The sequence below is a fragment of the Oreochromis aureus genome, linkage group 4 (assembly GCF_013358895.1).
Source record: "Oreochromis aureus strain Israel breed Guangdong linkage group 4, ZZ_aureus, whole genome shotgun sequence".
Classification (NCBI taxonomy): Eukaryota; Metazoa; Chordata; class Actinopteri; order Cichliformes; family Cichlidae; genus Oreochromis; species Oreochromis aureus.
The window spans coordinates 26,171,896-26,189,398 of NC_052945.1; the positions used below are offsets into that span (position 1 = coordinate 26,171,896).

Consider the following 17,503-nt stretch of genomic DNA (forward strand, 5'->3'; position numbering starts at 1 on the left):
TGCCCCACCCCCACCCCCCTTTATTCCAGTTCGTTTCCCTCTGCCCCCCGGCCCATGATGGCGGTGTCGTCTGAGAACTTCTGAAGATGGCAAATGTCCGTGTTATAACTGAAGTCCGCAGTGTACAGGGTGAACAGGAAAGGGGGAAGTATTAGCAAGTATTAGCGCTGTCCCAAGCATATAAGAATCATGAAAAGTCTGTGGTTATCAGCTGCATTTATCTAATATTAATTAACTCACAAAAAATGCAATTTCATCTATTTTATTTTTCAATATTTCATTTTATTTTTTTGTTTATTGTTGTATAGGCTATATACAGGGTTCCTTATTTTTTTCTTATTATTATTTTAATAAAATGCAACTCTGGAACTGCCGAATGTTTTCTCACTTTTACACCATTTCTTTTTACTGTGTGCTAACAGTCTGTTAAGACCAGGAGACTTGATAGGGCTCTATAAAGGTCGCAGACTTTACTTCAGAATATATGCAAACTTGCCAAGTGTCACCTAAAGAAAATCAAGAGTATTTCAAACACACAGCTTCCTTCAACAAACTGACAGAGATTTACACTTAAAATGTTTGAAGCTGAAGCTCCGGCGCATGTGTCAAAACAATCGCGGTTCGGCTGAACAACGTCACGTGATCAATGACTTCCGAAGCTTGTTTCGGAGCGTCACTGCTTCAGTACCTGATTCAATGGTTTAAAAGAAACTGAGTCATCGGCGAGGTTTATGCTGTGTTTTGGTGGTGATTTTGTGCGAGAGATGGCGAACCAGTGTGTGACATAATTAGAGACACTGAGCCAAGAAGAGAGGACGCTCTCCCTATTCCTAAATAAAAACCAGTTCATCAGAAATTCTGTTCCCAGGTCCTAAAATGTACATAAGAAATACACGGTACATAGTTATAATTATAGAAGTTATAGTATAATATACAAAATTAGTTATTATTAGAATAGATATAACATAATTTGGATATCACATGATATCAAACAGAAGCTGTCAGCTCTGTGGGCAATCAATAATAAAGCAGTTCATTATTGTTGTAGATTCGAGCGGCTCTTCATATTTTTGGCCACCAGATGTCACCAAACACGACTGTGTGCGAAAAGCTTCAAGTAATGAACCTTTTTTCAGTATAAGCTCTAATGCTTCAGATAGCTCCATTTGGCCATCGCTATTGAAAATCCTTCCCAGGAGAGGGAGCAAGAAGCTGGGCGACTAATCCAGTGAGTGTGATCCGGTGTCCGAGTGGCGGAACCAGAGAGCTGTAGCACAAGGAAGACAAGGGAAGTACATAGACTTGCTCAAAGAGCATGAAGCGTGCGAGCCTGTTACCAACCTGGGTAAGCTGACAAAGAGACTGCAAAACTGGTCTTAAATACCCTCAGTAGATTGCCCCAGATTAGCTCCAGGTGAGTTGGACAGGTGAGGAGGTGACAGCTCCGCCCAGAGGTGGACACCGGAGAATATGGAAATCAGTGATAATTTACCAGCAGCTCACCCGAACTGTGACAACAGTTTCAGTAAGCGAACTCTAAATTTCTTAGAAAATTACTTCAGCATCTGTAAAAAGTGAAAATCCCAACCCTTTTTCCTATTTCCTTAAATACGAGCTCACCTTACTTATTTATAGTGTTTATTACTCCAGACCTCATCCATCTATAGCCTACTTCGACCCAGATTACAGACATGGTGATAAATCCTTCTCTCCACATTATAATAATTGCTTTTTGTTTGTTTATTTTAAAAAAAAAACAGGGTCTGAATGTCCTCTGTTCATTTTTAATCTCATGCTTTGAACATCACCATCCTTTAAGTAGCCGACTTCTGGCAGGATCACGTGGCCAAGTGGAAGGTGTCCAGTTTTTTTTTAATGTGTGACGTGACTTACGGAAGACTTCAAAAACGCTGGGACGTCGAAGCGCTAACTTTGCCTCGATACATGAAATGACGTCAACAAAACGTTTAAAACGTGTTATGATCGCTGCAATAAACACGAATACGTCAGCGAAGAGTTTGGAGTCACATTAGCACTGTCACCCACGTCTTTAAAATCTACACAGCAAATGTTGCTTCTTTTTTAACCTTCTGACTGCCGTGATTTCCCTAGGTTCCCTGAACATACCTCCCCATATAGCGGACATAATTCAACGGGTAAGGAGCCAAGGATGAGCTCAGACATTCAGGATGACTTTCTGCTAAACGTGTTGTATTCCTGAGGCAGTATCCACACTAAGGCTGCGAAGATTTGACTCCAAAGCGATCGGACAGCGTCTTACAGTCATCTGCTATTTATAGAAGCTCTTACTTATTATGTAAGCCGTTTCTTGTATCAATATTTAAATGTATTCATGCAGCATAAATCCCCTTCCTGCCTTGCACAATACTCTCATGTCTAGAGGCATCATATCTATTATAAATAGCTGTGTTCATGCATGATGCAACATCTGGGGAACACATCCAGCTGTAAGCCGAGCACAAAGTACTGACTCTCCCTCTCTCTGTCTATCCATCTTTCTGTCTGTCCACCTGACTGCAGTCTGCATACAGTGCCACACTGCTGTTGCTGCTGCTGCTGCTGTTGTCTGATACAAGCGAGTGGGAGGCACAGCTTCCTCTGTTTTCCCTCAAAAAAATGAACAGACATCTTATTGGAGCAGCTGCTGAAGGGGTGGATTTGGCTTCCAGTCTCCTGCATTGCACAATCTTTCCCCTCAGCTCGGACAGATAAAGAAGACAAAAGAAAGGAGCACTGGAAGGGGACGAGGACTGGGAGCGGAGGGGATATATATGTATGTATCCATAAAGGAAAAGACTAGGAAGAGCCACGGTGAGGTGAAGGGGGTGTGAAAGAAAGCAGATTACAAAAAAAGGAAGGAAGGGAGAGGTTTAAGTATGAGGAAATGAAGAGAGGAAGAGGCAGGCGGAGGAAACTGAAGATAGAGTGACTACACTGCAGCAGAATGAGGGTTAGAGTGAAAGCGAGAGCTGGGAAGCATTTGAGCTCTGCATCCGTGGCTTTCTGAAGAGGCACAAAAAAGGAAGGCACCGTGGAGGTGAGACGGAGACGGAGGAGGGGGGCTGAGGAGGAGGAAGCCAGAGGTTCTACACACAAGATGGCTGCTGTGTCCTCTGCCTCTGACACCGGTAAGTGGCTTTTTAATCTTTTTCCGGACACCTCACAGCGAGCTCGACATCATCACCTTTACTTTAACAGCAGCATCCTTTTTCAAACGTCGGCTGCAGGGGGAAACTGTTGCTCGTGTCAACTTCTGTGATTGGTGGCATACATGAAAAGTCAGTGAGCATCATCAATCAATAAACTCTCTGCATCTCATACTCTCCTCCACCTCCTCCTCCTCATGGAGCACGCATCACTCCTCTGAGCATCTTCTGGGTGTTCAAATACTTCTCTGATGCCTTTGAAAAAAAGGAGAATCAAAACTCAGAGTGCGTCATGTTTTTGTTCACATGATGGAGTTGTGTGTCTGCCACTGTTTTTCTGAAATCTGAGGACAGATGAAAAGGCGAGGGATGCTGGGAGATCAGCCAAAGCGGGACAGAGATGCAAATGAACCTGGAGCCAGGGAAAGAGGCGAGGTATAAGGTAGCAGATAAGAAGAGAGCAGAGAGGGAATGGAAGGAGGGAGGCCAGGAAAGAAGGGGGGAATGTAGAATTGCATTGCACTGTGAAGGATGCAGAGGTGCAGTCATCTCCAAAACACAGTAGTAAGACTGAACAGCAGGTTTAGACAGATAAAGAACCAAAATCTATTCAGACAGAGTGTTAAAAGTATGTACCTCTACCTAGGTTTGATCCCTGGCTCCTTCTTCTTCGGGCAAGATGCTGAACCCCGAGTTGCCTCTGATGCATCCATCAGATTATGGCTGTTTCTCAATAATCAAGTACACTACTCCGTACTTCATAGTCTGTATTTCGTAAGTTCACACGGGAGTTCGGACTTTCCGAGAACACGAGAGAGACATCACAGCGCCAGAGTTTTCACTGCCATCCCCTTTTAATTTAAATGCAATTCATATTGCAATGAAAATTACACATGATTTGATAGATTTCTTTAAGAAAAAAAGGTAATTTACAAAAGTATTTTAAGCACTTTGGTAAAATTCTCTTTTACATATGAAACGACCTATGTGTGTGTGTGAATGTACGGTTATAAAAAAAAGCACTTGTGTGTGTGAATGGGTTGTAAGAAAGCGCTTTGAGTGGTCAAATTGAGTAGAGGAGCACAGTTCTGATGTTGCTATGTCACACCAGGAGACCCCCGGGGCCGCCATCCCCCAGAGCGCAGATTGCTGCTCCTCGGGGGTCCACGGTCCGGTAAGACCTCCACTGCCAACACCATCCTGGGAGATGAAGTCTTTGATGGTGGGACGGAGACTACACACAGCAACGTGGGCCACACTGAGATCTACGGCCGCCGCGTCACCGTGGTCGACACCCCGCCGTGGGCCATCCCCGCCGACCCGGATGACGACGCAGAAGCTGACAACAACGACAACGCAGGGGCCGAGTCAGACAGCCCGCCCCGACCGCCGCCGAGCCTGGACAGCGAGGGCCCGTGCATGGGGGCCATTCTCTGCCCTCCCGGACCACACGCTATCCTTCTGGTGGTGTCGGTCACCCAGCCCTTCACCGAGACTGAGCGGAGGGCTGCGGAGGAGCAGCTCGGTGCCCTCGGGGGAGGAACTTGGAGGTACTCCATGGTCCTGTTCACCGGGATAGACAAACTGCCCAAGGGGGTGTTTATTGAGGAGCACATAGCAAACACTGGAGAGGCTCTGCAGTGGCTGGTGGAAAGATGTGGAAGCAGGTATTACGTCAGTTTGCTATCTTCCTGTTTTTCCCAGTGTCTCCTCTAGTTTCTCAAAAGATACTCCAATCAGAGGAACATCACATACCTGTACATTTGTCCTTGTAAGGTTTTTTTTAACAGCTCTGTGTAAGCAAAAAACAAATCATGAAGAAGTACTCAGTGTTTAGACTGTGCAGCAGGAGTTTGATAGATAACCTAAAGGGAAACAGCTGCAGATGTTATGCTTCAAACCTGATTTACGCTGAACATCCTGCCTATGGAAAAAACAATTGTGCAAACTCTGATAACATCTCCAGCAGTATCACTTTAGTTAGCTTTGGCTGCAAGCTTCAATAAGAATAAAACTGAGTGTATGAAGCTTCAGGGTAGATTTTTTGATAATGCAGGGAGTTTTTAAGCAGGAAGAATGCTTAACTCTCAACATAGAAGAGTGCCATGCTAAAACGTCTGCATCTGTTCACACTGGATTGCTTAGTTGGTGTTAAACATCAAACTGGCAGCACCAGAGACTGCTTAGCTTATAGTGAATGTAAGGTTCAAGATCTAAAGGTTCCTGATTTTCAGTTCAGTTTTGTCACCAACCAACAGCAATGCCGTCAGCAAGACAACAATTCTGACATTTTTGAAAACTGTGGAAAGTTTCTTTCAGGGCAAAATGAAACTGTATGCTGCAGTTGTTATGTAGTTCTAAATAAATCTAATGTCATGCCCCTTGTAAAGCTGGTTTCCCCCCCTGCAGGTACCACGCCTTTGATAACACTCGAAAAGAAACAGAAGAAAACACACAAGTACCCGAGCTGATGGAAAAAGTGGAGGAAATGATCACTGACAACCAAGGTTTGGCTGGATTTATTAAAGTAAAGACCATGTAAAGACATTCTTGAGCTGAGAAGCGTTTTAATTCTAGTTTTGATTAAAAACAGTCCGGAAACATCTCAAATGCTGGAAATGAAACACATTTATGTTTTGTTTTTTCAAGAATTTATATTAATGTTGAAGCCAGCAACACAAATAAAAGACGACACAGATTATTTCACCAGCATCCTGTGGTGTTAATGTTTGTGAACTGAGGAAGGAACTGCCGTCGTTTTATTGTTCAGACTTTCCTTTGTTGTATTTTGTGCACAATACCACAAATGTTTGCGGTCAGAACTGCAGTCGGGTTCATTGAACATCGGTCTCTGCCAGCAGCATCCTGGCATGTTGCTGAAATTAAACATGGACTTCCCATGAAAAGACTTGAATATGTGGCTTCAAACCCTGGATATAATCGTAACAGAGCCAGATGTGCAATGTGCATTAATATTCCCCCCTCCTCACTCATGCTTGTTTATTTAATGTGTTCTGATAGCAAGCTCTACGGTCCCTCTTCACTTTAGCCCAGCAAATGCAGTCTACATCATTTCAAACCCTGATAGTTCAAACAGGGGAATACTTATTTTTAAGTTAGTTTAATTTAGACATGTGGATGTAGCGATAAACTGAGATCACAGGCAATAGTTCAATCCAGTTTTATTTATATAATGCCAAATCACATTTATAGTTGCATCAGGGTGCTTTATATTTTAAGGTAAAGACCCAACAATAATACAGAGAAGCAGACAAGCAGTTGGTGACAGTGGGAAGGAAAAACTCCCTTTTAACCTCCAGTGCAACCAGGCTCAGGGAGGGGCAGCCATCTGCTGTGACCAGCTGGGAGTGAGGGGATAATACAGAATCACAATACAGCACTGGTTTGGGGTATTATCCCTTCTGTACAAACGTGTCTGGATCCTCTAAATCTTTTAATTACATTGTGCACCATAGATGATAAAATCATCAAATTCTCAAAAGTTTTACATTGCTCTTATTTGTCTCACAGAGTGGTGGCAATCTGTTATTGACCTGCTGCCTATTAAGTGATGTATTTTTGCATTATACAGCTTTCTTGATAAAATGCAAGTAAATAACTGTCATTTGGTATGTAAATAATTTTTAAAAGATGCTTTTTTGTAAAACAGTACATTTGAAAATGTATGGATAGCAACTAAAATTATATTTTGGTTTTAAAAATATTCAGATAAAAGAGCAGGCATGTACTGGTGCATGAACTATTACAGAGACATAAAAAATATTTGTTTATAAGTACGAGTGATGTTACTTTGTGACAGCTGTGGCATAAACGTTACACTGGACCATCAGCTTTTTGACAGATTTCTAAAATATTTGTGTATTCTTGTTTTTATGATACTATTTTCAGTTAAACAGAGGTAGGTGTTTAACTGAAAATAATACTTTTTTAAACATTTAGAGCTGTGACACAGTAAATAATTACACTGCACGAGCTTCTCTAGCTCATGATTAATACTCCAGTTGTGTTAAAGAGCTGACACACAACAGTTCGGCGAATAATTTATCGGTGCTTTCATGCAGGATGGTACTTTGAGGTGAATGAGCTGATTTTACTGGAAGAAGAACAGGCCCGGAGAGCTCTGGAGGAAGAAAGGATGAGGATGGAGGAGCACGCTCGACAGAGGGAGCAGATGATCGGAGGACCTCCCAGAGGTATGAGCGTTTGTGTGTGCTGAAGTGTGTAATTGAGTGAGTCATGTGGTGAAGGAGAGTTGAAATCACATGTGTCACGATTCTACCCTGGGAAAACAACCCCCCCCACCACCACCACCACCACCCCCACCCCACGAAATGGTGTTGTAGCAAATTGCTTACTCATTCCTGATGAGCTAGCTTGGCTTTTTATTCAGAGTGTTTTCATTCTCTCCGCTCTGTTTATCTGACTACTCTTCTATTTCTAATCCTGTCCTCGTCATTCTGTTTAGAACTGAGGTTGCTGTTGCTGGGTTGGAAGGGTGTTGGAAAGAGTTCGGTGGGGAACTGCATCCTGGGCCGCCGCTACTTTGAATCGGGCCAAGAGACAGAGCTGTGCCTCAGGCGGCAGGCGCTCGTATCCGGTCGTCGGATCACTATTGTAGACACGCCGGGCTGGGACTGGTTCTCGGTGAGGCGAACCCCTAAGCGAATCCGCCAGGAGTCCCAGCGCGGGGCTGCCCTCCTGCGACCCGGACCCCACACCCTGCTGCTGGTCCTGCCCGTCGTCTCATCCCTCACCGCCAGGAAGCGGCGAACGCTTGTGGCGCACATAGAGACTCTGTTTGGCGACAGCGCTTGCCTCCACACCATGGTGCTGTTCAGCTGTGGTGACTGGCTGGGACGCACGCCCATTGAGGAGCACATCCTCAGAGGCGGACGCGAGTTGCAAAGACTGCTGGAATACTGTGGTAACTATTACCATGTACTGGACAGTAAGACACCTGGCAAAGACAGGAGTGTGTCGGTCCTGCTGGATAAGATTGAAGAGATGATCAGAGAGAACGGCGACAAGGCCTTCCTCCCCATACAGACAGAGTGGTGTAAGTCCTTTTTTTGTATATATTTTGCAACGATAACTAATGTTCAATGGTTTTTGTCTCATGTTGCAGTTGAAAACACATTTGTACACAGCTGATCTGCTTATGAAAATTATGCACACTAATAAAATAATGTTGCATTTGACAGTGAGCGAGGAGAGCTCCTACTCCTCTGACAACACCGAACCAGAGGACGACTGCCGGGGATGCCAGCTACAGTGACACAATCAGACTAAAGGGAAAGGTCTTTTTCCTCCTTGTGAGCTTTTTAACGGGGCATGAACATCACCTCATAAAACTAAAACCTCATTGAGATATCCCTCTCTAACTCTTGAGAGTTTCAGAGACAACAAAGGGTTCAGACGAGTAGGTCTGGAGAGTGAGACGTTTAAGACGAGCTCCTCATGCCGAACAGGAGAAGAGATGTTCTGCTTCGAGCGACCTGAGCTCAAAAACACACCCCGAGCCTGTGAGCATGTCCACAGAAGTCAGCTGCTGCTAATCTCTGTAAATCTTTATTCCGTCCGCACTGATCAACTTTGTATGACGTGTTGCAAAAAAAGGGCAAAATCCAAACCAAAAAAGTTACACGTTAAAAAAGAAACAAAAACTGCAATGTCCAGTCAGATTTGAGGGTGGGATCACATGTCATTAGCAAGTGTTGGAAGATTGTTCCCTCTGATGTCAATCAGTTTGAATCAGAAAGGATTGACAAGCAAAAGAAAAAAGCTCAAGTGAAAGGAAGCTACTTAATACCAAATCCAAACATGGACAAAGTGTGCTGGAAATGCACGCACAACCTTCAGATGTTTAAAACAGGAGGTAACGCTTGCCTCTCACATGAGTGAGACTGAAATGATCTCCGTTAAAAATGCATTCGTCTCTGCTGCTCAGTCTGAGTTGGATTAATTTAAAGAGGGGTAAAATCTGGCACAGCCACAGATTAATGTTGAATGCTTAAGTGTGGACGCGAGTCACATGTTAATCCAAATTTGGGCCTTTCTCCGAGTGTTTGTTTTAGTTTACCGGGAGCTTAAAGGGAGTGAGTCTTTAAGAACCAACTAAAAAGCGTAAGTACTTTTTATCACACCTCCGCATTCATGCTCAAGAGGAGCTGGGAAGACAGTTTAAGGAAGGCTGTGTCGAAACTTAGCGCAGCCTCAAATCCCCGTGGAGCACCCGGGCCGGCTCTGCTTGGCTGCTTATGGTCACGCATTCAGTGCGTGTATTGACAAGGCAGATTCAGCTACGTGCCTCAGCATCAAAGCGAGACAGCAGGAGCACACCCTGCAGCAGTAGCAGCAGGGCAGTATCCTATAGGCTACATCAAGCTTTCGCATGCTACAGAAACAGCATAACCTCATGAACCACTCAAGCTCTCATAGGGCTCTTAAAACCTTGTAACTTTTTCTACATCCTTGAGCTATCAGACATCAGTAGTTTAAAAAAAAATACACATATATATATATATATAATATAAATATATATACAGCCATCAGAGGCATGTTAAGACATAGCATGCGGAAAAATGAGTGCCTATAGAGCTGAAGGCAACCTCACTTCTTGTTCTTCTTGCTTGAATAAGCGATTTCTTTGGTACAACATCACATCCTTCTACCTTTACAACTGCAAAAAAAGAAAAGAAGAAAAACGAGGGGATAAAATATAATTCACTCTCTGAAATAAAAACATATACATAATATGTGACTGATAGCACTGCCATGCTGTAAAATGTAATTTTCTACAAATGATGTAGCCTGTAAACGAATCCGCAGCACTGCTCCCTCTCAACGCTTCAGCAACCTCTGTGCTTCATCTAGCCACATAGGCCACCGGCAGCACTTAAGTGTGACACGCATGACTTTCACATTTTCATACGAGGACGTCCCGCGAGTCCCGACCACCTCAGTATATCAAAAGTGTAGTAAACAGTGTAAAATAATGTACCATTTTAGGCTCTTAGTGAAGCATTTTTGCACTGTGTAAGTTCTACCACTTTACTGTAGCCAAAGTGACGTTACTTTCTGTGGTCCCTCTTTATGTGGAGATTGCAACATCAGTACTTTGTTCATCCTGAGACAGTGATAATAAAAGACATGGATATATTGTTGTGTATTTTTGGCTTTCGTCTTATTATTTAACTGTCATTTCAATTTGACTGCAATTCCTGTCTTTGAAGACAAAAGATCTCACTGTTTACCCCTGAGAGGATCTGGTAGTGGGGCGATAGCATCACTAGGTGGCAGTGTAGTAAGCAGAATACTGCATGTGAAGATGAAGGCAGATAAAAATGATCTCTGGAACTGCTTGTTTCAACTTGAGTAATATTTGCATTACTGGGAAAGGAGGTTATTCCAAAAATAATACAAAAAAAGTCATTTCAGATCTGTTTTGCATTGGCAGACAAAAAGCCTAATAATTCTTGCTTCACTCTTGAAAAATGAGGGCATTTACACAAAGTTAGCAAAGGTTTTTGCCTGTAAGGAATATTTTGCCTATTAGTGCTGAACTGCTGTGACTTTGGCGCTTGTCCAGAGATGTATGGTAAATAGTCCCCGAGCTATCTGGAAACGAGCCCAGGCCAATTACAGAGCGCACACCTAGGTCCCGTCGTAGGGTGAATGCACACATTTCTGTTGGGTAACATTATTTGAGTTGTGCCTGGGTCAGCACCAGTCAGCACTCTGACTTTTTTCTCCCTCTCTCCTGTACACTAGCACAAATAAAAATATGCTCAAATACATGACCAGCATAAACTTTTGAACCACCTTAATGAGCAGCAGAGGGACTGAACATGCTATTACATCTTTTGGGGTTGTATCATTAAGAGTATCCAGTGTAGAAAAATGTGCCTAATCAAACGTGTTGTTATCCACTGGGAAATAAAGGAGCACACAGATGTTTTGGGGGTTTTTTGTGAATGTGAAGCTGTTTTACCGTGTACTTATAAATAGAATTAACTTCACATGACTGTCACTTGAATAATCATGTGTTTCGACAACATGACCGTCAGGCGGGCCCCATTATCTTCAGTTCTGCTTCAAAGAAAACCCTGAGATAGCTACCAGCCTTGTTTGGAGTTAGATCACAGATAATTTACAGTAAAGCTCATATTTGTAGCATTCATCCACATTACTTACATGCTTCTGACTCAGGTCAAACTCAATAAACATTGAGGAGTACACAGACACGGTGAGCTCATACATCACCAAATGCATTGATGATGTTACACAAATGAAAAGTATCACAACTCGAGCCAACCGGAAGCCATGGCTAACAGGAGATGTCCACAGGCTGCTGAAGGCCAGAGACAAGGCCTTCAGAGCTGGGGATGAAATAGGCCTGAGAACAGCGAGAGCCAACCTGTCCCGTGGCATCAGGAAAGCGAAACAGGACTACACACACAAGATAACCTCCCACTTCAATGATAGCAAGGACGCACGAAGCCTATGGCAAGGCATCCAGGCTATTACAGACTACAAGCCTGCAGCGCGTAGCTGTGAGAGCGACACCACTCTGCTCAACAACCTGAACAGCTTCTTTGCACGATTTGAAGCACAGAACAACACACGCCCACAGAAAACACCACCACCTCCACACGACCAGCCTCTGTGCCTGTCTGCTGCCAGCGTGAAGAGGACACTCATCACCATCAACGCCCGGAAAGCAGCGGGTCCAGATAACATCCCTGGTAGTGTGCTGAAAGACTGCGCAGAGGAGCTGAAGGATGTCTTCACAGACATCTTTAACATCTCCCTGAGGCAAGCCACTGTCCCATCATGCTTCAAGACTGCCACCATCATACCTGTGCCAAAGAAACCATCCCCAGCCTGTTTCAACGACTACCGCCCGTGGCACTGACACCCATTATCATGAAGTGCTTTGAACGACTAGTCATGTCACACATCAAATCCACCCTGCCTCCCACCCTGGACCCATACCAGTTTGCATACAGAGCGAAACGATCCACAGAAGATGCAATCTGCTCTGCCTCCACCCAGCCCTAACTCACCTGGACAAGAAAGACTCATATGTGAGAATGCTATTCATAGACTTCAGCTCAGCATTCAACACCATAATACCACAACAACTCATCTGTAAACTGGACAGACTGGGCCTCAGCACCTCCCTCTGCAACTGGCTGCTGGATCTCCACAGCCAGAGGCCTCAAGCGGTGCGTGTGGGCAACAAGGTCTCAAACAGCATCACCCTGAGCACGGGGCTCCACAAGGCTGTGTGCTCAGTCCTCTGCTCTTCACCCTGCTGACACATGACTGCACACCAAACCAGCTCCAACCACCTTGTGAAGTTTGCGGACGACTACACGCTGGTGGGGCTCATCACCAAGGGCGATGAGACCCACTACAGGAAAGAGGTTGAGCTCCTGACCACGTGGTGCAGAGACAACAACCTCCTGCTAAATGTTAGCAAGACCAAGGAGGTTATTGTCAACTTCCAGAGAGACCACACCTGTCACCCCCATTGACCATCGACGGCGCTGCGGTGGAGAGGGTGAGCAGCACCAAGTTCCTGGGGTGCACATCAGTGAGGACCTCTCCTGGACCACCAACACAGCATCACTGGCCAAGAAAGCACAACAGCGCCTCTACTTCCTGCGCAAACTCAAGCGGGCAAGTGCTCCACCACCCATCCTGGCCACATTCTACAGAGGAACCATTGAAAGCATCCTTTCCAGCTGCATCACTGTGTGGGGCGGTAGCTGCACTGACTATAACAGAAAAGCTCTACAGCGCATTGTGAGAACAGCTGAGAGGATAGTTGGTGTACCACTCCCCTCCCTGCAAGACATCTACACCACCCGCCTTACCCGCAAAGCCATCACAATTGTCAACGATGCAACCCACCCGCGCACTGTCTGTTCAGCCTCCTGCCCTCCCGAAAAAGATACAGAAGTCTCGCTCCCGCACTACCAGGCTCACCAACAGCTTCATCCACCAGGCTGTGAGACTGCTGAACTCTCTCCTCCCGGCTCCCAGCCAGCAGAACCACCAGACTGGCAGGAGTATAGGAAGACAGACTGGACCCCCCCCACACACACACACACACACACACACACACACACACTCCACAACAAGGAAACACTCTCCACATTCCTGACTGGAAACGACTACCTCTGCATTACAATTGCACACACCTGCTGCTATATATTTTTAGTATTTTCTTTAGCACTATTTATATTATTTATATTACTATTACTGCTGCTACAGTCTTATGCTGCATTAAAACAAAAACACTTACCAACCACAACCTGGGACTACGTCAAGTAGACAAGTACACTACTTTCCAGGGCGCACTGTGGAACACTTTATTATACGTTATGTGTAGGTCCTGTCTTGTTACATCCTGTATGTACCTAAATGTTGTGCATCTGCACTTTATTGTTGTCTATGTCTACGCATGGGACAGTGTGAAACGTAATTTCAATTCCTTTGTATGGCAAGTACATCTGAAGAAATTGACAAATAAAACTGACTTTGACTTTGAAGGAATTCATATTCTCAGAAACCAACACCGGTTCCTACTCAACATCTGGTTTATGTTAAAGCATTCTCTTGTCAACATTATGCAAAAAGAAAGAAACTGCCACATTTCATTTAAGCACTTTATTACTCTTTATTGAGAGAATACATGTAGTCTGGTTATGATATAATATAGACAAGTTGAAAGGTTAAAAAGTCAGTTCCTAGGTTACCAAGGCCCAAATATATGCAAATACATACAATAAAATATGTTTATACTGGGAGAAGATTACTTAATTTTCAACTACTTGCTTCTACTTCTACATGAGTATTCAATATTTAATACCAGTGTTGGTTACATAAAAGGTGACCATCTGACAAACACTTCTTTTCTTGTGCATCCTAGTCATGCAGTGCAGATGCAGCTTCAACTATACTGATATTCATTTTCAACAAAAATATAAAACCCACTGAGCCCACTTTCTAGTCATCACTTGCTATCACACATGATCAGTCACTGCTAGGTCCTGCCACTAGGGGTCAGCACTCAGACCCTTCTTGAGCCTTGCCATTCGAACTTCCTCCATCAGTTCTTTGAGATACTCGATCTCTCTGGCCATAGATTCGGCCTTCTCTGTCAGCTCTACGTTCTTCCTCTCCAACAGCACGTGCTCTTCAGCGAGGGAGTCCTTCTCCGCTCTCTTCTTCTGTCTGTAGCGTGTGGCGGCTGTTTTGTTCTGCTCCATCTTCTTCTGTTTTTTGTCTCTTGGGAGCCTCAAACCTGCACGTTCAGGTCCACCTGCACCCCGTGGGGACTTGATCTTGACACTGGTGGTGCTAGGAGAGGGCGGACTAGCTTTGTAATTTGGTTCCGGGTAGGGTCTGCTTCTGGAGGGTGTTTTTGGAGGGGAGGATGGTGGGGAGCAACAAAGGACCTTTGACGTGGTGGCCGTGGTGATCCCGACTTCCTTTTTCGGGGCAAGCACGAGGACAATGCGAGTTGGTGAGAGTGAGAGTACAAGCTTTGGGACCTGAGGGACCACAGTGGCTACCACTGGCTTTACCTCACTCTCTGACACATCCACTTCACTGCCAAGGTCCAGGGTAAAGGTTGGGGAGGAGGGAGACTCTACTACAGGGGATTCAGGGTCTGGGGAAGTAGGCTCTGATTTGATTTCGAGCTCCTCTTGAGGCTCTGGGATACAGAGTGGAGAAGAAGGAACCTCCTGCCCATCGATGCAGGATTCAGGATCATCCACAGTGATGACAGCAGTATCTGAACAGACAGTGGAAGATGAAGGGGCCGGTATACTTGAGAGAGAAGCAGAGGGAGGATTCATGAGCACAGGAGTTGAGAGAGCTGGCAGGGGGAGGGAGTCGAGCTCCATGGGGCAATCAAAGGAGGCCAGGAGGTCTTCTGGAGAGCTGTGAGACTCTACAGCAGGACTGCAGGAGCCAATCAGTGAGTCCAGGTCAAGGTCACTAAGATCCACCTTCTCAGCCATCCAGTCCAAGTCACTGAGCACATCCTCTGTGGAGGCAGATCAAGCAAAACATGAACGGGCTATTACTTTATACTTATTTACACTCCTACATCAGGTGTCTGAACTTTTAGGTGTTACTAGATATTTGTGCTCAACAGTTAGTCGTTACCTTTGCCGTCACCTGAGAGCGCCTGGCTACATCTCAGCTGACCAGGGTGGCCCAATAAAGGGAAGGAGAGCAGATCAGACTCAATCCCGACTTTGTCCCCATGGAGGAGGAGGGCCGGCGGAGAGGGAGGAGGAGAGTAGAAAGGTGGAGGAGAAGAGGAAGACGACAGCGATGAGGAGGTGAGGGGGGAAGCAGGTTCAGCATCTCCCTCCAAGCTTCCTCCTCCTTTCTGTTGTTCTTTGTCAGGGCGGAAAAACAGCGAGTCCATGGCGTCAGCCATGGGAGAGGAAGGCCCCCAGAGAAGGGCCTCCATGTCTTCCTGGCCAAACTGTGAGCTGGTCATCATCATGGTCATAGTGGCTGTTGTTGGTCACAAATGGGGAGCGTGACAATGCAAGGGTAGCTTCGAACTCTATTATGCTGTCGAATGCAGCAGTGCTGAGGGTTTCCACGTAGGACCTGAAGACAGAAAGATGAACAAATGTTTTTGAATGCCTGAACACCATTTTAGATCCCCCCCTTTCACATTTATTACAAAAAAGTATGTTCAAAGTATAAACAAAATCATCCTGAGTCAAATTCTTTGAATTTTTACCAACACTGCCCCCAAGACTGCAATACCAGTGATCTACATCACGTGTTTCCGCCCAGCTCCCAGTCTTATGACTCTGACGTAAGTCTGCTAGCAAGTGAGGTCAAAGAGTCCGTCTCCCTCCCCACAAAAAAAACAAAACAGCTACACTTTTGTTCTCAGTCCGCTTACAGAGAGCCGCCATTTTGACCGAAAGAGGAAACGAACCATTTTCTGAGTGCCACGTTGGCGCTCGGAGTTCGACAAGAGAACACAAGTTTGATTAATCACAGTGTGACGATGAGAGAGGGTTTAGAGTTTTCACCGATACAATGTTACGAGCTTATTTGCGACAACTGCGTCAAATGTTACAAATCGTGACAGTAACACGTGTTGCGTCACTTCAGTTTTGTCGTCATTTGATTTAATATGGCTTCAAATAAAGGTGTTTAATTTTCTATTAAATGACCGTATGGTGTATATATATTCACACTTTCTATATATTCAAAATATAACAGCAGACTCGTCAGACCGGCTCCCAGGCCACACGGCTGTCCCCGACAGCTGGTATGTTAAAAATAATACTTACGACATTTTTGCTGAATTAGAAGTGACTCAGTGCACTGGCTGGATGCACTGTTTTGTTGGCTGCTGCTGGGTCGCGGCACAATTTCACACTGCCATTTCGGCAAATAGCGCGGTGTCCAACAATGTCTGCTCGTTGTCTGTTCCGCAGGAGGGAAAATGGCGATGGTTGTGAGCACTTCGCGATATAGAGCTGATGCAAGGAGTGGCAGTATCCATCCGCCGTGCCCACATTATCAATCCGCGTCGCACCCACTGTCTGGTGGCTGTCTGAAAAAGTAGTCACTGAAAATAAACTTCTGAAAGTGACGCAGTATTCATTAATACCACATCTTTAAATATATATAAGCGTAACTGCCATTTATCTGTATACATAGTGATTAACTGACTAATTGTTGTAATAACATTTAGCAATAGCTTTATTATAAAGGTTCCTCTAACAGCCCTGTAGGAAGTTTTCTTCAAAGAACTACTTTTGGGTGGTTCATTTTTTAACAGAATTGAAAAGGATGAACTGTGCTGTTGTTATACAAGTGCCACTGGCATCCCTACTATACCCATCAAAAAAGAATAAATAGTAACAAAAAACACAAAACAAATAAATAAATACATTATTATGCTTATGATTACATGCCACACAGTGTTCACCACACGGTGTAGGTCATGGTGGGACATTTATGATCAATTATCTGGTCTCACTGGTGTTAATGACAAGGCTTTTTTTCTCATAACATTCAACTAAGTGTGCCACCTAAGCTAGTGAGCTGTTATGTATTATGTCAGCATAAAAGGTACTCTATATTGCCAAAAGTATTTACTCATCTGCCTTCGCATGTATATGAACGTGAGTGACTTCCCATTCTTAATCTGTAGGGTTCCATGTGATATCACCCTTGTGACAGACTGATGACCTGTGCAGGATGTACCCTACCTCTTATCCTATGGCAGCTGGGATAGGCTCTAGCCCTCCCAC

The 17,503-nt window shown here is 44.7% G+C and overlaps 2 protein-coding genes across 2 annotated transcripts; one reads left to right on the forward strand and one right to left on the reverse strand.

The window, feature by feature from the left end:
• Positions 1–2,163: 2,163 nt before the first annotated feature.
• Positions 2,164–10,356, forward strand: si:dkey-110g7.8 (GTPase IMAP family member 8). The gene is made up of 7 exons (XM_031749548.2): positions 2,164–2,317; positions 2,542–3,149; positions 4,279–4,834; positions 5,577–5,674; positions 7,250–7,381; positions 7,654–8,244; positions 8,390–10,356. The coding sequence occupies exons 2-7, from the start codon at positions 3,119–3,121 to the stop codon at positions 8,461–8,463; spliced, it is 1,482 nt and encodes a 493-aa protein (XP_031605408.1). The 5' UTR covers positions 2,164–2,317; positions 2,542–3,118; the 3' UTR covers positions 8,464–10,356.
• A 3,494-nt stretch (positions 10,357–13,850) lies between these two features.
• Positions 13,851–16,712, reverse strand: atf4b (activating transcription factor 4b). The gene is made up of 3 exons (XM_031749496.2): positions 16,535–16,712; positions 15,375–15,833; positions 13,851–15,252 (listed from the first exon to the last, which is right to left on the reverse strand). The coding sequence occupies exons 2-3, from the start codon at positions 15,727–15,729 to the stop codon at positions 14,255–14,257; spliced, it is 1,353 nt and encodes a 450-aa protein (XP_031605356.1). The 5' UTR covers positions 15,730–15,833; positions 16,535–16,712; the 3' UTR covers positions 13,851–14,254.
• Between the last annotated feature and the right edge of the window lie 791 nt (positions 16,713–17,503).

What these genes read in the sequence shown, in the direction of transcription:
- si:dkey-110g7.8 (XM_031749548.2), top strand. Translation starts at nt 3,119, where the DNA reads ATGGCTGCTGTGTCCTCTGCCTCTGACACCG. An exon ending in GTCCTCTGCCTCTGACACCG is followed by an intron (nt 3,150 to 4,278) that starts GTAAGTGGCTTT and finishes ATGTCACACCAG; the next exon opens with GAGACCCCCGGGGCCGCCAT. An exon ending in AATGATCACTGACAACCAAG is followed by an intron (nt 5,675 to 7,249) that starts GTTTGGCTGGAT and finishes GCTTTCATGCAG; the next exon opens with GATGGTACTTTGAGGTGAAT.
- atf4b (XM_031749496.2), bottom strand. Translation starts at nt 15,729, where the DNA reads ATGACCATGATGATGACCAGCTCACAGTTTGGCCAGGAAGACATGGAG. An exon ending in GCTCTCAGGTGACGGCAAAG is followed by an intron (nt 15,253 to 15,374) that starts GTAACGACTAAC and finishes CTGCCTCCACAG; the next exon opens with AGGATGTGCTCAGTGACTTG.